The sequence below is a fragment of the Vicugna pacos genome, chromosome 13 (genome assembly GCF_048564905.1).
Source record: "Vicugna pacos chromosome 13, VicPac4, whole genome shotgun sequence".
NCBI lineage: Eukaryota > Metazoa > Chordata > Mammalia > Artiodactyla > Camelidae > Vicugna > Vicugna pacos.
Genome location: NC_132999.1, coordinates 28,910,819 through 28,934,389, shown reverse-complemented (window position 1 = coordinate 28,934,389; position 23,571 = coordinate 28,910,819). Strand labels below are relative to the sequence as shown.

General features: G+C 48.5%; 1 protein-coding gene across 9 annotated transcripts in view; it reads right to left on the bottom strand.

Moving 5' to 3' along the window:
- Window positions 1-901: 901 nt before the first annotated feature.
- The window catches only part of LRP8 (LDL receptor related protein 8), a 74,285-nt gene continuing 51,615 nt past the window's right edge, over window positions 902-23,571 (bottom strand). For 7 of the 9 annotated variants that reach the window (XM_072974430.1, XM_072974424.1, XM_072974425.1 and 4 more), the window contains 13 exons: window positions 23,143-23,262; window positions 22,944-23,069; window positions 19,729-19,903; window positions 17,503-17,730; window positions 14,479-14,597; window positions 14,087-14,226; window positions 12,515-12,656; window positions 11,894-12,046; window positions 10,816-11,037; window positions 9,131-9,199; window positions 5,802-5,974; window positions 4,694-4,870; window positions 902-2,403 (listed from right to left, as the gene is read on the bottom strand). In XM_072974430.1, coding sequence (XP_072830531.1) covers window positions 2,365-2,403; window positions 4,694-4,870; window positions 5,802-5,974; window positions 9,131-9,199; window positions 10,816-11,037; window positions 11,894-12,046; window positions 12,515-12,656; window positions 14,087-14,226; window positions 14,479-14,597; window positions 17,503-17,730; window positions 19,729-19,903; window positions 22,944-23,069; window positions 23,143-23,262 — 1,883 coding nt within the window. In that variant the 3' untranslated portion in view covers window positions 902-2,364. The remainder of the gene's footprint in view (window positions 2,404-4,693; window positions 4,871-5,801; window positions 5,975-9,130; window positions 9,200-10,815; window positions 11,038-11,893; window positions 12,047-12,514; window positions 12,657-14,086; window positions 14,227-14,478; window positions 14,598-17,502; window positions 17,731-19,728; window positions 19,904-22,943; window positions 23,070-23,142; window positions 23,263-23,571) is intronic. The other 2 variants (XM_072974427.1, XM_072974431.1) reach the window with 1 other exon arrangement.

Genomic DNA, 23,571 nt, shown 5'->3' with positions numbered 1-23,571 from the left:
GCAGGAAACATCGATAATAGCTCAGAAAGTTGTGTTTCACCATCGTTTTGAGGTCTCAGGATGAGATCCTGTGAAAGCCAGGATCTGACTGAAAGTTTAGAGACTCTGCATGAGTCAGTTATCATTTCCTCCAGGAAATTCAGTTTCTTTGGAGGCAGGTTACAGAAAAAGTTGTTTGCTTTGTATAAATTTCATCATTTTTCTTATAATTTCATCAGTCAAAAAAATAATTTCACTTTCCATCCTTGAAAGAATAGTAGTGACTGAGTTCAATAAGAGTTAGCCACCTGTTCTTAAAATTCTGTTCGGTATTAGTCATTCTAGGTCAACTGCATTTAGCCTCTTGATGAATGCTTCAGGACAATCAACACATGAAGAAATTGCTTGTTTATGCAAAGCACAGTGCCCAGGCTCCAGAACATAGTTGTTTTCCCAGAAGTTAGAAGACCATGAGTGACGTAGAGAAAGGTCCGAGGAACAAAACAGGTGACAGAACTCCAGAACGTCTGCCTGGAAATTCAGAGGACATCAAGCTGGTAAGACATCCAAGCTTTTCTGAGTTGGGGGCAGCTGGGGAGTGGAGGGGAGGAATTTGCTTAAAAGTGTCAAGCTCCAGGTATGCTAAGGTTAGATACAAGTCCTCTGTTCCTACTTAAGCCAAACACTTCCATGTCACACCTTGTCCCTGGTTTTCCAGTGGGAGTGAAGTGGCAGAACAATAGAGTTAAGAAAAAACCACACCTTGGATAAGAGCCAGTGGGGACTGAATTCCTTCTGGGACTGTAGGATTATGTTTTCAATGGGAGACCCCCACAAAGAGAAAAGCTCACTTTTCCCCACCTCCCCAAGGCCCAGGAAAAGCAAAGTAAGTGTCCACCATGAAAAAAAAAATCTATACATATACCCAGAGTTTTTCCTTTTATTCACAAAGCAGTAAACCAAATCCCTATGTGAACATATGTTATCAATTGACTATAGTATTGCATATGCCATTTCCCCCTCAAATAGGACTTTAGGTTTGGCCACTTTTTCTGACTTAAGCCAAAAATTAGTTTCATCTATACGAATACATGATGGTAACAAACCGATGTATTACTTTAAATTGTTTTCCCCACCTAAAGGAAATGGTAGAGTAAGGGGCAAGGAGAAGTAGAGATGTAATGACACCTGCCCCACCGTCCTTATCCTCACCCATGCATACTCAGAGGTCAGTGCCTGAGCCAGTCCCTAGAGTAAACACGGGCTGTTCTATAAACATCTCCACTTAGCTCTCTGTAAAAGTAAGGATGGCACCCTCGGGGTGCTTCAGAGGAAACCTAATGAATTCAACCCACATGTCCTAAAGAAAAACGAAGCTACTCGAAATGCTGAACTTTAAAACAAGGAGTAGCCGAGGTTCAGGCTCGGTCTCACCTGCGCTCCCGAGAACTCCTGGTGCTCTGTGAAGTCTGTACACTGGCCTTGGCCACGGAGAGAAAGCCCAGGAGAGAGTCACAGCAGCCACGGGTGAGCTGAGGGGCTTCTCCTTACTGACGGGGGCTCCAGGGGTAGAAAAGACCTGCCTTGTCCACTGCATGTTTGCACAAACCATGGTACCTGTTTTCTGAGCCAGATTTACAAAGGCTTTTCTGAAAACCCCTCTTGTGGACTGTTTTAAAATATATTTATCTTTATGTATTGGAACAACAGCCATAGATGCGCCTCTTCTCTACAGATTTTCCTCTCATACACGCACACATAAACATAAATGCACACAGAGTCTGTGCAGTGGGCCAGTCATACCAAAAATAAATACTCTCATATGTCTCTAAATTACTTATAGAACTAACCTTGTTTTTGAAATATGTTAATAAATAATCTAAATGGAGGAGGGAGTTGAAGGGTTTTTTTTCCTTTTTTTTTCACTTATGTTGATGGATAGCCACAAAGCATAATCATTTTATTTACAAAAAAACAAAACTCCCAAACCTAAAAAAGCCCCCCAAACCAAATACTCTCTGTAAATATAATTTTTAAATGATGAGTAAGCTACTGTACCATCGGCCCCATTTGGTTATGTACATCGTGTTAGTCACTCAGCAGTAGCTAGTCCATGAATTCCTCATGGGTAGTGCAACCAGTTAAAAAGTGTATAAAACATTATACATATAAAAACTCTCACATCCTTTGGATGTTTGCAGATCATCATAACTTTGTGGTTACCTTTCCGCAACATAAATTAAAAAAAATTACACACACACACACACACACACACAGACACACAGACTCATATATATATATAAACCCTTCCATCCAGGCATACACCATCCAGAGTGTAGTGCATGGGACTGAATTCCATGAGGCACGAAGGGAGTGGTCCCATCCTCAGGGCAGTCCATCATCTTCCAGGCTTAATGCCACTCGCTAGGGAAGACAGAGCAAAGAAATCATCATTAGACCCTCTGGAGCTATGTATTGGGTACCGACAAGATACCAGAAATTCTATCATTTTATAGGCATTAGCTCATACTCTTCAAACTACCTCAAGAGACAGGTTTGTCATATTTATTTTACAGATGAGAAAACTGAGACTCAATGAGCTTAAGCAGCATTTGTCCTGGATCACATAGCAAGCAGGTGAACAAGAATTTGAATCCAGATGTATGTGAATCCAGAGCTGTGGCTTATTTCACCATTCTGTTCTGCCTCTTTGTAAAGAGGAGGGCTGCAGAGATCTAAACTTTCTCCATCTTCCCTTACAGGATTTTAGGTTTGCTCAACTTCAGTGGGTTCGCTTTGGCAAATGTTTAATCCCAGGTCATTAGCCTCTTGTCTCTAGCATGCTAATCACAAGCAGAAAGGTAATCGGCTGCATCCCTCTCAACTACTTACCCAGAATTGGAAGGCAATGCAGGTGAATGAAATTCAATCACTGTTTCCCTCACCCCTACTTTCTAGTCATTAGATACTAGACTTCCCTCTGCCACAAACAGCTGACCACTAGCCCACAACCCCTGAGCCAGTCTATTCCACTGTGGACAGTGGACTTTCATTCTTTCCTGTACTAACATGAAATCTGTTTCTTTATATCTTCTGATGTTCCTTGATTCTATCTCTTAGACTCAAAGAGTTCTACACAGATGACCCGTGAAAAGTTTTAGACAGTAGTTGAGTTCTCTCTCCTTCCTTCTGAGTGTTTTCGTCTCCAGGCTACATCTCTAGTTTTCTCCAATTGGTCCTGATGTAATCCCATGTCCCACTCTTCCATTTCCTGGATATCCTCCTTTGAACAGACCCTAGTGTTTCAAGATTTGTCTCAGCTGTATGAATTTGGACTAACCACTTCACCTCTCGGAGCCTTGGTTTCATCATCTGTTAAATGGGAATAATAATAGGACCTACCTCACAGGGTTGTTGGGAAATCAAATGAGATCATGTATGGAGAGTGCTTAATATAGTACCTAACACACACTCAGGGCTTAGGGTTCTAAATCAACCTAACCAGCATAAAACAGACCCAGACTAGTTTTCCATCTCTGGACAGTCTTCAAACAATAAAAAGTAACTCCACTGCCTTTTGAATCATCTTTGGATTATTTGTGTTTTTGCATGAATGTCATGGCCTTGCTCCAGCAGCACAGGTATTTGAGACTATCTTCTTCTAGCCCAGTTACCCTCCCACCCTCCCCAAGACAGATCTCTAGGCCAAAAGCAGGCCCCAGCAGTGAGACCAGAGAAAGGACAGGGGAGAGAACAGGTTGTCAAGAATACTGATTTCCAGAGCTTCAAGGCTATTTACCCTATGATACAGTGGAAAGAGCATGGGCTTTTGTGTACCTACAGACAGGAGTTTGAATGCTGGTTCTGCCACTTCCTAGTTGTGATCCTAGGGAAGTTACTCAATTTCTCTGAGTTTCAGTTTCCTCATCTGCAAAATGGGGCTAATATCAACTACATAGGTTACTGTAAAGACTAAACAAGAAAACGTACATAAAACACTGAGTAGTGTCTGATCCACAGTAGGTTCTTACTAAATATCAACTTCCTCCCTCTCCTCCTCTCTTTCTCTGCGACTGGCAGGAGCTTATTCTTCAGGCCTTAGATTCACCAGGAAATGCTCCCCCTGAGGGGTTGTTTCCTTCTCTGGAAACAGTGACACTTTACATGTGCAGAGTGCTTCACAGCTCGCAAAGCACTCTCACATGTGCTGTCTTGCTTGAACTTCATAAACTTAGGAGGCAGAGAGAATGGGGATGTTATTTCCATTTTATGAATAAAAGTGAGCAAAGAAATGACTGAGATCACTGTGGAACAGAGGACCTGGGAGTCATTTCCTTACTCCAGGCTCAGCATTTCTTCCACTGTGCCCTCTCTGATCTCTAAAAATTGGTTAAGAACTGTTTGCTTGGGTTGGCCAAGGTTAAGGATCCTCAGGGCCATCCACTAATCCTCCCCACTTGCTCAACCTCATTTCTCACGTCTCCCCTTCACAATTAGCTTCGGCAGCAGTTCTGTCTGCCCTGCCCCATACTCAATCATTTCTCCCACATGCCATTTCCTCGGTCTGCAGCTAACCCATTTTCCCTCTTTGCCCCAACACCCAGCTCACAATTTGCAGCCTTTCAGAACCAGAGAGCCTTCTAGGGTTGGCTGCACCTGCCTGGTTCACACCCTCACTCATCAGCCCCTCAGACTCAGAGTGGCACTGCCCTACCTTGCACTTGACGACAGGCAGCTCGGAAAGAGGGTTCTTCGGGAGTTGGTGCAGCTGTGACCTTGGTTCCCCCGGCAAGACAAAAAGCTCCTTGAGGGCAGGGGCTGGGTCTTCCAGTTCTCTGGTCTCCCCAAGGCAGGGCTCTGCCCACAGTGGGTGATCAAAGCTGCTGATTGCCTGACAGGGGGATGGACTGGATGACCTATGAGGTCACACTCAGCCCGACTCTGCTATACAACCATGACATCTGCTCCAGCCACTTTGTGGTCCTTGCTCCCCCAAGCCATGCCTGTTGTGCCTCTCAGCCTTTGCACATGTTTCTTTCTGGAATGCCATTTTCTTCCACTCTATGTGGAAAACTGCTATTAATCTTTCAAGGATACTATTCATCTGTCACCTCCTCTGCGAGGCACTCCCTGCCTGATTTTCCAAACAGAATTAACAGCTCCCTTGTTGATGTTTCCATAGCATTTGTTCAACACCTATTTACTGGGAGCCAACTCTGCTGTGCTAGGCACCAGGGAAACAGATTAATTAGACAGTCCTACCTCAAGGAGCTCACGGTCTAGTGGGGAGACCACTGAGTAAAAAGACAAGTAGACTATAATGTGACAGGTGCTGTGATGGAGAGAGGAGGTGGGAGGACAAAGAAACCAGAGAAAGCTTCCTAGAAGAGGGGACTCCTGAGCTCCCCCCATGGCACTCAGCACACCGCTCTACAATAGCAAGTGACTCTCTATAACTCCCCCTCCGACTCCTTAGAGCAAGTATGTCCCTTCTTTACTCTTAAACACTTGGTATCTAGTGCAGTACTTGGCACATAACTGGCATACAGTGTTTACTGAAATGAATGGCCAGTTACCTTTCTAGGCCAAAGGTTCTGAAAACGTACTCAGCACATAGACAGACATTTGGCTTCTTTACACCAGGAAGAGCCTCTAGGTTTAGGGTGGTCCTGATACCCTTCTACCCCAACTACCTGCCCTAGCATTTCCGTGTCCCCCTAGCACATGGTACGTTCTTGGTAAATGTTTGAAGGAAGAAGGAAGGGAGGGAAGGAAGAAGGGAGGAAAGGAGGGAAGGCGTTCTTCCAGCAAGGAGTACTTACTGCTGGGTAGACATGGCCAATCTGAGCACTCCTCCCTATGTGGAGCTCATCTTCATCCTCCTCTTCTGTTGTTTTTCTGTATACTGGGTTGTCGAAATTCATGCTTTTGGTATTCTTCCGCTTCCAGTTTCTCCAGATCAGGTAGCCACTCATGCACAGCAGGGCTATTACCGCTGGAGGAAGACATGTGATACTGAACATCCAGCAGGCTCCCACCCATTGCTCAAACAGTAGTGCGTTTCTTGCCACCACGACAACGTGACAATGTTCCTCAGGCTCTGTTTCTGCAGGTTTCTCTTCTGCTGTTGAGAACCCCTTTTCCTAGCTCTTCCTTCATTACCTACTTACTCATCCTTCAAAATCCAGCTCAAATGTGAAGCCTTTCTCAACCTCTCGCAGTATGGTCATTTATTCCCTCACGTGTGTCCCAGTCCACAGTGTCATACCTTATATATGTGTACCCCCAAGGAGACTGAGCTCTTTGAGGGCAGGGACTGTGTCTTTTTTATCTCTCTATGCCCAGTGCCTAGCACTGGAGCTCAGTAACGTGCTGACTGAATGAGTGAATTTCTTCACCACACTTCTGCCCTAATGCTGCTGCTTCCCTGGATTTCTCTAAGAAAACCATTCTCTCCCAAAATCAGAGGATAGAGGGTGGGGAGGGGTGCTTCTTTCCAAAGCTGGGACTCTACAAGGAGAGGCACATCTCTAGAAGCGGACACAGCAGGGAATTCAGGCTATGAGTTATAACATATATATAAATGAATATATTAATGAGTAAAGGAGGACATTCTTAAATAGAGCTGGGCAAAAACGGAGCAAGCAGCTTCATAAGACAGTGAGCCAATCAAGTGGAGGCTGGGTGGCAGCTATCCCGGATGCTATAGAGGGGGTTTCTACTTTGGTAAGACTGTAATAATGAACAGTAATTGGTGCCCTTTAAAGATGGGAACAAGGCAAGGATGCCTGTTATTGCTGCTACTATTTGTTGTCCCAGAGATCTAGCTATGCAGTAAGACCAGATGAAAAACTGAAGGGCACACATGGGAAAGAAGAAACCAAACTGTCATTATTAATAGATATTGTATGTTTAGATAATCTTAGAAAAACTATTAGAAATAATTTTAGTCCATCAAGAATAACATAAAAAAATCAATAGCTTTCTTATTAATCAGCAATAATCAAATAGAAAGTGGAATGGAATAAGAACACATGCATAACAACCCAATAAAAACCTGTAAAATACTTGGGATTACCCAGCAGGGAATGTACAAGTTCTATGTGATCTACAAAATGCTACTGAAGGACACAAAAAGAGGCTGAAATAAACAGAAAGATATGTCATCTTCCTTGCTGGGAAGCTTCAATATTGTAAAAATGTAAATTCTCCCCTCATCAATTTGCACATTCAAAGCATAAGATTCCATCATAACTTTTATAGAATTAACAAGATGATTCTAAGGTTCATCTAGAAGAAAAATTGAATAGAAATAGCTAAGAAAATGTTTCGAGAATAATAATGACCTATTAGACATTAAAATATATCTCAAAGTTGTGCTTCTAGTAAATGGGAATAGAGAGACAACTGGTGAAGGAGCAGATCAAAGTACGTATTAGGCATGTAGTTCATAATAAAGATGACAAGTCATGTCAGAAGGAAAGGATGGACTACTTAATAATGGTCTTGTGAAAACTAGGAAGGCGTGTCCAAAAAGCCAGTTAAAGCTCAACCTCACCCTACCCTCTAAATTCCAAATGGACTAATATCTAAATACTGAAAAAATGCTTAAAGTAAATATATAGGGAGATATTTTAATAATTTAGAATGAGGCAGACCTTCCTAAGCAAGACACAAATTTCTGCTAATCTGAGGGGTGAAAGGGCAGGTTATATCAGGGAAAACAACATACACGTGCCTTTCTATAGAGCAGAGGATGGCAGCAAAAGAGCTGATTTCTCTTTCACTAAACAATGCTGAGTATTTTCCAATCGCTCCACTCGAAGTGAGCCTGGAATGGTCTCACCATCACCTGTACTGACGAAAGCCTTTCAAGGCCAATTCAAAAGCCACCTTCTCCAGAAGAGCCACCTCCTCTCCTCCACAGGGCATCGTGCCTCTATTACAGGCCATAATAATATGTATTCACACCTTTCTTGTATCACTCTTTCTATGATTAAACACTGAAAGCTCTTAAAGTCTTCTATCTTTTTCTTCCCTGGATCCTTGGTGCCTGGGACAGTCCCTTGCATAGTTAAGAGTTTTTTAAACTTTCACTCACTAACTCACCACCATACTGGCGACTCCCAGGATAAAAGGGCAAAGTCCTCGTCCTTGAGGTACTCATGGGTAAGGAAGGGAGATGAACCATGAATGGACAATCACAATTCAAAGATCCCACCAAGAGAAGAGACTGACATGAGAGAAAAGACGTGCAGGATATTGTGGGAACATCAGGTGAGAGAGAATGAATCAGCCCCGGGGGCAGGCTCCGAGGTTTAACCAAATGTCATATTCTGGCCGTATTCCAAATCCACCTGCTCCTGCCCTCACACACCATTTCCCATTCCTGGCTTTGCTCAGGCTGTCTTCGCTTGCTCAGGTTTCTCTTGATATCTTTCCACTGGCTCAAATATCATTTCCACTAGGAACCCTCCCCTGCCCGCTTCTCTTCTCTCCCAAGTCCAAGTTAAGTGCGTCCTGGCACTTTGACTGAACTGCATATTGCTTCATTTTAGGACTTACTATGTCAGAATCAAATATCTGTTATGTGTGTCTCTCTGACAAGTCTATAAACTTTCAGAGGACAGGAACCATGTCTTACTCATTTTTAACCACCTTCCCTCCCCTTATCACAGAGTCTAGTACATGGTAGCTGCTTAATAAATGTTTGTTGAAAAACCAAACAGGCAGAAAGCAAGATAGCATGATTTATTAAAGGAGGTGCAAGTCACTCTACTTATTAATTCAACAAATATTTCCTCCCGTGTGCCAGATACTGCTAGGAGTTGGGGAGAGTGGTGAAAAGAGGGACACAGCCCTGTCCCCGTGGAGCCTACAGTCTGGCTTCACATGGCTGGTGTGTAGAGTGTCAATGAGGGGCAATGGGGGAAACATCTGGACGGTTGCCTGGGGCCAGGTCTGGAGAGCCTTGTGTGCCAAGCTGAGAAATCAAACTAAATCAGGACTGGGAGGTGAGCAGGAAGGCTGCCAGGGCAGAAAAAGTCAGTGAGACAGGTCAGGGCACTAAGTACTTTGTCCTTCTAGTGCTTTTTCCTAGACCCTGGGCAGGGTCTCTTTCTTTTCCCCAGTGACTCGGGGCCACACTCACCCATGGGCACGACGATCCCAATGACAGCAGCGGTGACTGTTGAGCCCATCCTGCCACCTTCATTCCCATCTGCAAAACACAAATGTTTGCTGACTGAGTCCAAGTCCTTGTTGGTCTCAAGCAGGAAGAACTACCCAACTGCTTCTTGCCCTCCTTCCAAAATGACGATCCTGGCTAATGTCTGATCATTTAGTCTTTCCAGATCCTATCAGGACAGAAGTCATCTCCATTTCACAGATGAGGAAACTGAGTCTCACTGGGGTTTGGGGGACTCACGGACAAGTGGCAGAGCGGGTACTCACATCCAGGACTTGTGCCTAAGTCCCTCAGCCTTTCCATAGTATGAGGGTGGTAGGAAGCTGGGGGCTGGTGTGGCAGGGTAGCCCTTAGATCTTTATGTGGCTGACTGCCTGGGGCAGTTGCCTTTTTCAGCCAGGATCTGATGCTTAGCTTGTCTTGTTTCTTGTCCATTTTAAGTAATTAAAATGGGACACAGTATAATAGTATAAATAGAATCCAGAGCACAAGCCCCTGGGTCAGACTTCTTGGGTTCAAATCTCGGCTCTACTACTTCCTACTTGTATGACCTTGGACAAGTTGTTATATATTTAAAATAGCCTATTTATCTTTAAAATGAGAATAATGGTATACTTCCTTCCTAGGGATATTGTGACGATCACATGAGATAATTCATGCAAAATGCCTCCCCAGCACAGTGCCCAGCACAGCCTTGCCTAGTTCAGAGAGGGCTGGGGGTGGGGTAGGGGTTGCTGTGTAGCCCGAATAGGGTCTATAAAACACACTCTAAACTGACAAGTGCTGGGAAAGTGTACTATATATTTTTAAAAGGAAGTTGTGTCCTCTTTTTCACGCTTGCACTCATCTTCATTGTAACATCTGCATGGACCTTTTTAGTTTAAATAGCAGCTTTCCCTTGGATCCTCAGGACAGCCCTCTGAGGCGTGAAGAAGGGCTAACGTCTACATTTGCTCCAAGAGAGGAGATGACTGTCCTCTGGCAATGGCCCAAATGCTATCCTCTCCCTGTGTGTGTTTCCCCGGGTTACTCTCAGGGAACCTAATTATTAGGGGGAGAAAGGAGCTGCAGTGCTTACAAAGTTTACTGTGGAAAAGCCACTGTCCTCTGCCTCCAGGGCCCAGTGATGTCGTAAGTGGTGAACTTAATCATTTCTATCTCATGGTTTGCAGAGAGGTATGAACGGACCATAGTTACGGATATGACCGTCTGGGGAACCAACTAAGGGTGCTGAGAACTGAGAGCAGAGCTTTTGAAGTTTCCAAATCTGAGGGACGCTCCCTCATGTACAGTCAGTAACGTGTGACATGGACACACTGCCAGTGCCCGCAGGTACTCCTGTTTACACGGCCTTCTCCGTGTCGCATGGCAATCTTGCGAAGCAGGCAGGGTAAGGGTTATTATTATCCCACCGTGCAGGTGAGGAAACTACGGCTCAGAGACAGGAAATGGCTTCCCTCAAGACCCTCTACACAGTAGAGCACCTATGGACTCCTAAAGTGCAGGTTGGCGTTCACCTCCCCCTGCTCCCCCTGTGCAGACATCCAGTATTCAGCGCTGCTATGGCCTCTTCTTCCCACAGCTCCCCCCATCCTGGCTTCCCTAGGACCCGCCCATGTCATGAAAGAAGGCAGAACTCATTTCCTTACAGTGCTGGGAGTGGTTGCTGGTTGCAGGGCTTGGGGCAGATGGGCTGGTGCTGGGAGCCCTGGGGACACTAACTGAGCTTGGGACCGCTGCGGCCAGGCTCGGTGTCTCTGTGCTGTGGTTCTGGTAGGTGGTGCTGTGGACGGTGGTCCCAGGGGCTCTGGTGTCGGCTACTGTCCTCGTTGTGGTAGAGGCTAACGTCGTAGTTGAGGTAGACTGAGGCGCTGAAGGGGAAATATCATGAAGGTCACTTGGATGGAGAATTTTGTTGTTTCAGCGCTTACATTTTTGCCCCTGGGAGGTTCACTTGTGAACTCAACCTCATGGCTCAGCTGAAACTCCTTCCCTGATCCTCCTGGATGGGCTATGATCTTTTCTTTAGCTGGGTGCCAAGCATACTGCACTTTGATTTGATAAAGATGAGTCATTAGAACAGTGCTGGAGAATTAGGTGTGGGCAAGACCACTAAAAAAGACTGGGAAGAGTGGAAATCATATAAATCTAGAAGGATTTTACATACGCATCGTTACACTGTAAGGTTTAAATTCTCACCTCACTTTTAAACACTGGAACCTGGAAATCACACATGGTGCAGCAGACTTACACTCAAAAGGCTGTGTCCCTTCATCAGGACTGGGGGGTGGATATAAATTTACATGGTTGAAGCATTAACTGACTGTTAGTTCCAATCACATCACAAAGGGGCATCTGGGCAGTGTGTTGAGTTCTGGGCAAGTTCATAACCACCTGCATATAAATAGTGACTGAAGCCATGGGGATCAAGGCTTTTCAATTCAAGGTCTTCAGGGGGTTCCAGATTCCCCTGAAACTGAATTTGAAATGTTGTACGTGTATGTGTACTTTTCTGGGTGAGAAAGGGAGAAGAGAAAGCCTTGGCGGGACCCCAGGGGACACCAGCACTCAAGGTAGGTAAAGAAGAGGAGCCTGAGAGGCAACAAGGAGCCAGCCAGAGAAGGTGGCGGAAAACCAGGAGCATGTGCCTTTCCAGAAGTCATGGAAGGCTTCGGCGGATGGGATCCAGCATTGCCAGGGGCCATCCCTCCTGGTCGCTCTGCTCACCTCGGTAGCACCTCTTCATGTCAGGGCCCAGCCACATGGTGTCAGGACAGGCACACGTGTACTTGGGAGAGTGGCTGGAGATCTGAGGAGCAGGAAGGCACAGGTACTCACAGCCTCCATTGGGCTGGGCACTCAGCTCGCAGGCGTCTGCAGCTAGTGGCACAGAGAGACGGAGCGAGAGAGGGAGCTGGGGCGCAGACAGGGCCTACCAGGCTCTCCCTCCTCCGAGGGCCGGGCCCTCCCCACTGGGCTTACTCAAAACAGTTTCGCTACTGCTTTTACTGGGCACCTTCCAGCACTGTGCCTGGTGTTTTACCCCCACAGTTTCATTTAATGCTTGTCAAAGCTACACCTCTAGTAACTTTAGAGACAATTTGAACTGACGTCTGTTGTACTCCAAAGTCCATGATTTTTTCTCTGTCACATGCCATATATCTCTCTTATTTAAATTTCTAGATCGAGAATCAGGCGTCAATCTTATTTCTTTACCCCTTTTTGCTTTCCCACCCTTCCCATTATAGTTAGAATGAGGGGTTGTTGCCACTACTTCTGGGGGTGCTGCACTGAACGTGAATGCAGCCTGCCTCGTGGAGGGAGGGTACAAGGGCAGGGAAGGCTCACCTCTTGGCTGCTTCAGCTCATGGAAGACGACAATGTCATGTGGGTTATTGAGGTTCTCAGCTAAGACAGAGATTTCTAGGCCATTGAGCCGATTTGCACTGAAAATGGCCTCATTCTCCAGGTCTGTCCAGAACACCTTGTCCTGTGGAGTACAGAGGCAGAGGATGAGAGGCCTAGAGCCTAAAGCCATGACCTCAGTCTGAGGGCTCAGCCCGAAAATACAGCCACAAGAACTGCCCTGAGCTCTCCTGTCCAGATTCATTGTGGGATTCTCAGCTCTGATCTGTGGCATATGCTCTGGTTCCCTTCTGTCTCAGAGGGTTACTCAGTGGTTCTGTGCTTTGGCCTGAAGCCTGCTCATTAATGCTGAGCTAGGCCTGCTTCCTGGAGTTCAGCAAAAACCCAGGGTGGGGTTTCTATAGCTGTCACCATTACTAGGGTCTGGGACCAAGATTGAAGAGGATGTGTGATCCAGTGAGCACGATCCCTACTGGGCTTCCTACAGCCTCTGGGCATACACACATACACATGCAATGGTTAGTCATACAAGCCTGGATGTGCCTCTGTAGGCAAATCCACATTTACAGGTGCAACCGTGCAGCCTCATGTACAGATGCAGACACGTACCCTCATGCTCATCTACGCACCCAAAGGCACACTGGTACCTAAATGAACACCTGTCTAAGTACTGGTATACGTATTTATACCCACAAGCACTAGCACATACAGGAATGCACATTTTAAAACTAATGCATTTATGTATACACATGCACATACACATACATGCCACATATATGCACAAACTCATACACATGTCTGAACACACCTGTCTTTTGAAGCAGGGGCTGGACTTGGGAGGTGGGGCTTTGCCCACAATTTCAGAGCTGTGTTGGGTGATGCCACTCCAAGTAAATATTGCCATTGCCCTCCACAGATCAGTGTCCCCTTGCTTTCCCTCCCCTCGGTGGTAGAGTTAGTTTTGGGGAAGAGGTACATGTGTGTGAGAACCTGGTTGGTTCTGGCTTCCTCATTCCCCAAGAAGAAAGGTTGTTAGGATCAGAACACAGGAAGATCTTGATTCTGCACCCTCCTGTGAGCGCCTTGAGAATGGGGATGATGTCTGAATCACTTCTATGATCCCACGGTCCAGCAAAGGTCAGTAAGTGTGCTGAGTTAAACAGCATCTCTCAGGCCATTTCCAACAGTAAATGATACTAAGAAAATGTGTATTCCTTCTTCCTTCCCTCCCTTTATCGGGTACCTTCTGTATATGTGGGTACAGTGGGGGTGCTGGGGGTACAGAGAGGAAACATACATGGTCTAGAAACTTACCTATGAGAAGTGCTCTGAGGGAGGGGCCTTGGGGAGGGAGCATAGGAAAGGCTGCCAAGTGGACAACAGGCTGCAAAGCCTCTGTTTGCAGGCAGCACACAGGTTGTGTACAAACAAGTCAGGTGGCTTCCCTGTCCCTTTGTTTCCACTTGGATGAGTCTCAGGGAGTCGTCCTGTTTGAACAGCCTTTTCCAGTCTCCGGCTTTCTGATGAGGCCATGCCTCCCCTCACAGGTCTCACCTCAAACACGGCTATCCCAAAAGGGTGGCTCAGGAAGTCAGGGGAGGAAATCAGCATCTTCCTATTGCCTCCACTGAAGTCAGTGCTGGACAGCTGGTGCAGCTTGGAGTCCACCCAGTACAGGCGCTGGTTCAGCAAATCTTGGGGAGGGAAAGGGGATGGTGGGTCAGGTTGTGAGCCTGAGACGGCAGCCTGGATCTCTGCTCCTCTGTGCCCCTCCCCTGCCCACATCTCCAGGCTAGGCCTCAGAAGGAGGCCAGCCCCGGGCAACCATCAGGAAACACAGGCACTGGCACGATGAGGGGAAACAGAAACAAGGCCCATGGAGCTCCAGGCAGTGGTCAGGACCAGGTGCCAGAACAGGCCCCCAGTCCAGGGAAGGCAGGGCTCACCCAGGGTGATTCCGTTGGGCCACTCAATACCATCTGACACCAGCGTTTGCCGGTCCACACCGTTTAGCCCAGACTTCTCGATCTTGGCCTGGTATCCCCAGTCAGACCAATACATGAACCTAGAAGAGAGAAGAACCCAACTAGGTTTCTTGTCAGGGGACACAACTGGAGTGGTCTGGGTCACAAAGGCTCAATGGCCTTCGGAATGTTGAAGACGATGCTTAGTGGGGATTGGCAAGACCTGTGCAGGTCACTGGAACCAGCAAATCTTAAGAACTGGCTGGCACTTCAGCCATCATCTCACCTGAGTGCCTGGAGAAGCCTGTATTCCCCGAGAGTCCACCTGACCTCAGCCAAACAGCCTGTGAGCCCATCTCTCCCACTTCCAGCAGCTGAACCAGAGCCCCAGAGCACCGGAGTGGGAAGGCAAGGGCCTGCCAACCCTCTCTTACCTTCCTGGTCAACAGAGGAGAACACGGACGACCTACCCAGGGTCACAGTGTTAGAACTCTGTCCAGGGCTCCTCTCTTTTTCATCCTGAACATTTCTTGAGTATTTACTAGGTGAATAGTCCCACCTCATTTACTTACTAATGTAGTGTTCACTGCACTCTCTAATCCAGTCCCTACAGAGCAGGCAAAATGAGCTTCTAAAAGTAGAAGTTGTCATTCTCCTGTTTTTTTAAACTGAGATATAAGACATATAACATTACATGAATTTCATGTGTACAGCATAATGATACTTGTACATATTGCAAAATGATCACCGCAATAAGGTAATTAACATCCAGCACCACACGTAGCTAACAAACTCTTTGTGTGACGAGAACTTTTAAGATCTATTACTCTCCTGCTTTTAAACTTTATGGTGGTTTCTCCTATTGACCTTAAAATAAAATCCCAAATCCTTATCATAGCTGACAGGGCTCTGTGTGTCTCTCCTGCAGCCACTGCCCGCCTCCCTCACACACCCCACACCTACCCTGCAGGGCTTCTCTTAGGTCCTTCAGGGCACCAAAGCCTTCACAGAGCCTTTTTCCTCCCCTTCTCTCGCTATTTAGAATAAATGTCTTTCGAGTAGATAATCTTCCTCTGACCTCTCAGCGTAAGTAACTTCTCCCTGTTATCAACTCTCAAAGCACCCCATTTTTCCCTTCTGTAGCACTACAGCATTGGTTATTTACACATGCAGTGCAGTGTGTTTGTTTACTGTCTGTTCTCCCCACTAGTTTATAAGCTCCATTGAGGACAGGCTCCTCATCTGCCTTATTCCTCATTTTATACCTGGCAGGTAGCTCATGTGTGGCATAGAGTCCTTATTTACCACTTGCTGAACAAAGTAATGTTTTCATTCTGGCCTTACAACCACCCCCAGAAGGGTATAATCATTAGTCCCACTTGTGTGGGATGAGTAAATTGTGACTCAGAGGGGCTGACTTCCCTAAGATTACAATGTGAAAAAGTATTGAAGCCAGGCTTCAAATTCAAGTTCAAATTCAAGCTGGAGTCTAAAGCTTGTGTGCTTAATCCTCCCCAAAATGCCGCTGCTGAAACCTGGCATCAAGCCAAGGCTAGCTCAAGACTAGGGGGCTGAGTGCTTGTTCTGGCCACCTTCCATTTGCCACTTTGAACCTACTCTCTCCCCATCTCCATTCTGCTTTGAACACCGAAAAGCTGACTCATGTGGGAACCACATCAGTGGGCATGGCTCCCTAGCCTTCTGGCCTCCAGCTGTGTTCAGCAAAATCCTGGAGGGGGAAGGAGAGAGACTGAGGTCAGGATGTCTACTCCCCTGACCGCCCCCTACAAAGTTGTCTCTGGCTGGCTAATGTTCTAAAGGTGACCCTCTCTACCCCTCTGTCCTTCCCAAACTCAGGTAACCCTCCCTGCTCCCTGTTCTTAGTCCAGGATGGTGCATTAGACCTTACCTGCTCCTTTGTACATAGTCCCTTTATTAAACCGGCCTTAAATTTTATCTTGAATATGCAGTGGGTTCCCTGCTGGTACCCTGCCAGATCCCCAGTGGACAAGGGATGGGCTGGGTGTAATTATATGGTTTGGAGGATGTGGCAGGTGCAGCCCAGGTCTGTGTGACAGTAGACAGGGAACAGGGTTGAGGTGGGCACTAAATGAGATGACTTGGTGTCTGCAGAGTGCCTGGTACTGTCCTGGATGCACCTGTGCACACTTATTAAACAGCAACTATCAGTCAGTTCCCACAGCCATGCACACCCTCTCAGGGGACCAGCCCCGCCCCCAGCTGCCCTCACTGGAAGAGGGTTTTCTTATGCCTGCTTAACAATTAAGGAAACAGCAGTAGGAAGAAGCTGGTGAGCCTGGCAAACTTATTATGATGCAGCTGCTTAAAAACCACACCATCTCAGGACATCCCTAGACGGAGGGAGGGGGCCCTGCTCTGTTCAGAATCCCTACCCCCGATATAGAGGCTTGGCCAGAGCAGGGCAGCCTGGAGCAGAGCAGACCCAGTGATCTCAGCCCTCCAATCTTGCTGGCTGCCCTACAGGGCAGGGAGTAAACATGTTTGATGTAATTCCAGAGGCCAGTGGAGGAAGTCAGAGAGAGGCAGACTTGGGAATACGAGAAACAAACAAGCAAAAGAACACTTTCTAATGGGCAGGGCTGCCCCCAAGTGAAACAGGCTGTGTGAGAAGTAGTAAGCTCCTGTCTCTGGAAGTGTGGGGGCCGCCAGATGCCCATCTGTAGCATGTAGCAGCCTGAGGAAAGACTTCCTGCCCCAGCAGTGTCTACCAGGCCATCTCTAGAGCCCTGGTTCTATATTATGATGAGTGAGTAGCAGAGCCCTGGGAGAGCCCTGGCGACCAGTACCCAAGGAAACCTTGGTCAGGGGTTAACAGCCTGGGGGGCCCATGTGGCCTTTCTTCCCCATGGTCTGTGTCTGAGTGGCCCAGGGCCTCCAAAGCCCTCAAGATATCTCTTGGGACAGACACACGAGGACTGAGCGCCTGTGGGAGGAGAATGGGCAGTTCGGGGTGGGGACACTCACCCTCGCAGGGGGTCGACGGCAATGGCCCGGGGTTCACTGAGGTCATGGCTGAAGAGAGTGCGTCGGCGGCCACCATCAACTGTGGCCACTGAGATGGTCTTATTGCCCGAGTCAGTCCAGTAGATGTGCTTGTGGACCCAGTCCACTGCCAGGCCCTCTGGAGAGTGCAGCTGCTCGTCAATGAGGACCTCCTGCTCTGCTGGGTCGCTGGCTTTGTCCATGTAGGCACTAGGAGCAACCGGGGCTGGCATGGGGCAGGCGTTCCAGCCCTGGGGCCCATCTGGAGCTGCCCTTCCCTCTCTCTTTTCCCTCTGGGCCATAGCAGTGGGTTTGAAAGGAACTTGGCTAATTTCCATTCAACACGTTCTCTGGGCCACTAGGGTAAGGATACAGGCTTGAGTCAGCCACAGTCTCCGGCCTGGAGGAGCTCAGTTTAGTAGGGACAGAAGTTTACAGCCAGATAATTACAACAGTGCAATGTGATTACAGAAAGTATCAGAGGCTACAGAAGCAGGAGAGTGGAGACTACATCATCCTGGAGGGTTGGAGAAGGCTTTGTAGTTGGCCCTGGAGGACCAATTCACCAGGAACACAAAGAACAGAAGGCAGAGGGAACAGCATGTGCAGATGCCATGGTGTGTGTTCTGGAACAGTGAGATACCCAGAGGGGGTGGAACCGGGTACGTGGGATGTAAGACTGGAAGTAAGTGTAGGCAGGGGCCACATCCCGACGGGCTCTGCATGCCATGCTGAGGGGTCAGGGTTTCATCCTTGAGGGGTAACTGAACACGTCCGAGGGCATGGTCAGATAGGCATGTTAGATCACTGAGGCACCTGAGGAATATGGGATGGATTGGAAGGGGAGGGGATGAAGGCAGAGAGACCAGTTAGGAGGCTGTGACCTCATCCAGGTGAGAGACGAAGAGGGTCTGCAGGAGGGCCGTGGCGTTGAGAATGGAGAGAAGGGGCTGTAGTACAGCAGACACTCAGGAGGCAACATGAGCAGGGCTCTCCGTCTCCCAAATGCCATTTTCCCCAAGATTTTCTTCTCCCCATACCCTCTCTTTGGGTGACGAGTTCCACATTGTCCCTCGCCATCCATAACTGACTCTCTGATTCTGAGCACTCTCCTAAGTTCCAGACTGTAAGGCCAACTGGCCCCCCTCTGATGTCCCCTGGACACCTTGAACCCAACACATCCCAACCTGCTCCTCTCCATTCCTCTCCTCTCAGCCAAACTGCCCACCTGCCCCCACCTCCCCCTCCACTGCTCCCATCTCAGAGAACAGTACCACCGTCCACAAAACCTCCCAAGCCAGAAATTAAAGCTCCCAAAATGAACTTGGGAACTCTTTCTCCAGCAGCCCCATACTCAGTCCATCATCAAATCCTGACTCTTTCAGTCACAATTATGAGACAGGCACTGCTCTAGCTGTCTCTGGGTGTGCAAGTATGACTGAGTGTGTCTGTGCGTAATGGGGGGTGTGGCAGGCATCAAGTTGTCACTGAGAAGCACTTGGCATTGCTTCCGTCCAGCCAGCCAGCCCACCATTCGTTCAATAGTCTACCCAGTCCTGCCTAGTGGATCTCAGGACAAAGAAAGGACATGACTACTAAAAGGGGGCCTGAGCACATGCAGAAGCACCTAGGACAGATCCTTCTCGTGTGTGTGAAGAGCCTTCCACTGGCTGTGCTGTGAGGGGCTGGACTGGGGGCAGTGCCACCCAGGAAGATCCTCCACCCGCCTAATTGGGTCAGAGGCCTCCTCTATGCTTTTCCCTCATGATCATCACAATGGATGTCACTATGTTCTGAGTGGGGATCCTCCAGGCAGGACCAGGTCTGAGTCATCTTTGAGTCCCCAGGATGCAACACACAGATATGTGAGCTGCTCTGAAAGTCCTCACCGAACCCAGAGATTTCTTCCTTTCTGCCTTGGCTGAAGTTCCTATGTCTTGCACAGCCCCATTAGGCCACCAGAGGTCAGTCAAAGCCCCATGTGTGGGGCTCAAAGCTGTTCAACGAAGCCCTCAGCATAGGCCTGCCCAGCAGGTGGAGAAGTCCTGGCAGTTCCCTATCCACTGTGATCCTGCATCCCTTCCTAAGCCCCGGCTCCCTCCTGGGGAATCCTAGAGGCAGAGAGGGTGGGGAGGCCACCCTTCCTCTCCTCCTCTGTCAGCCCCGCCCCAGCCCAGGCCTGGGGGCAGGACCCCGGCCTCTGCTCACCTATAGATCTTGCGGTAGGAGAGGTCACACCAGTAGATGCGATTGGTGGCAACTTCGACGTCCAGCGCCACGACATTCTTGAGCATGGGGATGAGACGCGAGTAGTCCCGCTTCACCAGGTCTATCCTCCGCACTTCGTGCCGGTTGGTGAAAATTAGGGACGGGCTTCTGCCAGCTGCCATGCAGGGAGGTCGAGAGAGAAAGGGTCAGTGCAAGCAGCAGGGGATCTCGGCTCTGCCACTGGTTTGCTGGGGGGACGCCTCACTTCCTGTAAAAAGCAGTGACAATGCCTACCTTGTAGGTTAGAGAAGCAGATGAAATAGGTACTAGAAGGATAAGATGCAAAGTGCCAGGCGTTACAGAGGGATCTTTATTCTTTTTATTAGACATAAACTTCCCCCAAGTCTTTTATGACTCCGTTCCCTCTGGCCTGCACAGAAGGCCTTCCACAGTGTGACCCCCAGCTCCCTGTCCCACTCATCCCTCACCCCTCTAACACCATGATTCCGGCCACCAGACTACCTGTCATTGCCTCCCAGCGGCAGAGCCTTGCTGCCTTGGGGGTCTTTGCTCAGGTTGTCCCTCTACCTAGAACGCATTTCTCCCAGAGGCTGCTACCTCCTCTGCCTAGGGCCCTGCTGCCATGCTCAAGAAGGGACAATGTGAGCAGTAAGTGCATCAGAAAGATGGCTGAGGCTGCGGGATGGAACACAGATGTCAGAGCTGGGGGTGAGACTTGAGGGATGAGAGTCAAGGAGGCCACTGTGAGTCTCTAGTTTATACAGAGTGTATCTGGGGACATGGTAAGAGATGAAGCTGCAGATGCTGTTAGGGACCAGGTGACAAAGGATCCTGTGAACAGGGTGAAGAGTTTCCACTTTATTCTGAGCTAGAAGTAGGGGTGGGATGTGTGTAATATAACAGATTATATGTGCAATGGGGCAACACACGTAGTGTATACCATTGTGTATACCATGCCAGCCCATTTTCAGATTTAGGATCAGATTTGGACGATCCTGGCTACTCCATGTGGAGGGTCACTGTCCCACAGGCCTATGAGGGCCTAGCACATAGCACAGGCTGCCATTGTTCCAGCCTGTTTTAGACGTAACGGCCACTCTGCAGCACCAGCACTATCTGAGTGGCAGCGTCTATCCCTAGAGCTGCCTGTGCCTCCTCCCTGTCTTGTTTTCCAGCTGACACTTCTGCAGGCCACCTGTTCCCTGTCACTGCGCATCTGTGCCAGGTTAATGTGCCCCCTCAGGGCAGAGTGGGACCAGCACAGAGCTATGTGGGGCCTGGGGCTGGGTATGTGACCTGTGGGTAGTGATAGAGACTATTTCAAAGCAGGGCGGGTGGCAGGGAGGGTGTGGTATGAACAGAGGGCACAGAAAAACAGGGCTCCAAGCACAGGAAGGAGAAAAGAAGAAAGCTGGGGTCAAGGCCTGACTCTACCACTGACAAACTGGTTTTCTTCACCCCAAAGTGAGAGCAAAGACATTTCATTTTCCCGAAGGTAGGAGCTGGGTTCCAGATATGAGGTTACTTTTACTGGGGGCTGTGACTGTGACGAGAGCCCTCACAGCCCATGTGTTTGTGATTTGAGTTTTTGTGTAACTGCACTTTAGATATTCATCTGTGGGGGTCTGTGTATACACAGGCAGTTGTGTGTTGTCTCCGCTGCACGTATATAATTCATGTTATGTGTCACACGCGTCCTGTGTGGGGGAAGAACAGGTACATGCTACATGTGATGTGCTAATAAATGTGCCACACGCTGTACAGTTTGGGTGGTACGTGTTTTGGGTTTACGGGCTCCATGTCAATTACTGTAGACGCTGTAATGTTATAACTTATAGAGTGATACTATATTTGTGCATCTGAATTCCAGGTTCACATATCCAACAGCCTACTCAATCCTTCTGCTTAGATGTCTAAATAGTTTCCTTAAATTTAACATGTCCAATCAATCTAATATTTCTCCAAGCCTGCTTTTCTCACCATCTTTCCCAACTCCATAAACAGCAATCCTATTTTTCCAGTTAGTTGGCCAAAAGCCTTGGAATCATCTTTGACTCCTATTTTTCTTTCACATTCTACATTCAATTCATAAGCAAACCCCTTGCTTCAGAATAAATCCTGACCTTTGAAATATATTCATACCGTCCACTTCTCATCATTTCCACTTCAATGCCCTGGTCCAAGCCACCAACTCTTCTCTCCTGGATTAATTACGGCAACACCCTCTTCCTCTTCAGTGGTTTCCTGACTTCCTCCCGTGACCCCGACTGTCTATTCTCAACACAGCTGCCAGGGGGAGCCCGCTGAAATGTAAGGCGCACCAAGTCGCTCTACTCAGAACCTGCAAGGTCTCCCTTCCCCTTGAGAGTCACCTCGCTGACTTCATCTCCTCCTTTTCTCCTTGCTCCAGCTGCCCCAGCTTCCTCGTCGTCGTCTGAACACAGTAGGCATGCTGCTGCCTTCCGGCCTCTGCTTTCTGCGGTTCCTGCAGGCGAGGCATGGCTCACTCCTTCACGTCTTTACTCAAATGTCACCTTCTCAGGGAGGGCGTGCCTGACCACTTGATCTAAAGCTGAAAGCCACTGCCCTCTTGGACTTCTCCCTTTATATTTCTCCTGAACCCTCATCACCACCTGCTATGCACTGTATTTTATTTATTTTTCTGATGTCTTATCTGTCTTACCCACAAGTGTATAAGTCCCATGAGGACAAAGATTCATGTCTGTTTTGCTTACTGCTGAATCCCTAGTGCCTACAACAATGTTAGGTGTAAAGAACAGAGTGAAAGGAGTGCCTTCTGTCGGCTGATGGACGTTAGTTAGGTCTGCACATGGCCTGCGCTGTGTGGGCTGCCTACGCTGTGAGTACTCTGTGCAGTCCAGCCTGTGTCTGGCACTGTGCCATCTCTGTGGGCTGTACCAGGCGGCTTTACGCAGGATCTTGGTCACTGAACCCTTGTTGACTGAAGAAGAGTGGAAGGCTGAGAGATTATTTCTAATGGGTGTTCTAGTGGGTGTTTGTGTGCAGTGCTGTGTATTTACACACTGAGCACTGTGTGCAACCTGCTTGCTGTGTGTGTGTGTGTGTGTGTGTGTGTGAGGGTGTCCACGTCCAGCCCACATACCCGTGAAGCACACTGCTTCCTGCAGTCCCTCAGAGCCGCTCCCTTGCCCCCCACCTCAGGGTGCCCATACCAACAGCCTTGCAGTTCTTGGTCAGGGTGTCCATCTCATAGCCAGGGTGGCACTCGCACTTAAAGTAGCCCTTGTAATTGACACAGATCTGGCTGCAAGCGTCTGGGTCCTCGCACTCGTCGATGTCTGTGGGGAGGAGCAGAGGTCAGAATGGGCAGGAGGAGCTGTCTCGCTTGGGGGTCGAAGGGCAGGGTCTCACCGCCACAGGTCTTCTGGTCCAGGAGCCGGTAGCCCGCCGGGCACGCACACTCAAAGCCGATCTTGAGGTCGGTGCAGATATGGGAACAGCCACCATTGTTGTGCAGACACTCGTTCAGCCCTGGGGAGGGATGTGGGCTCCTGAGGGTCCAGGAGCCCAGGCTGGGGTGCGGGCAGCACTGGGGGTGGGGGCAGGGCAGGGATGGGGCCTAGAGCTGAAGCAGAGATTCAGGGCAGCGGGCCTCCCCTAGAGCCTCATTGAGCCTCTGCCTCATTGGCCAGGTGGCTTGGGCGAGAGGAGGCTCAGAGAGCAGGTCCCTGCTCAGAGCTGGACACACAGACAGGGCAGAGTGGAACCAGAACTCAGGTCCTTTGCCTCCCAGGCCAGACCTCCATCCACCACCAGGCTGGAGGCAGCTAGGCGATATAA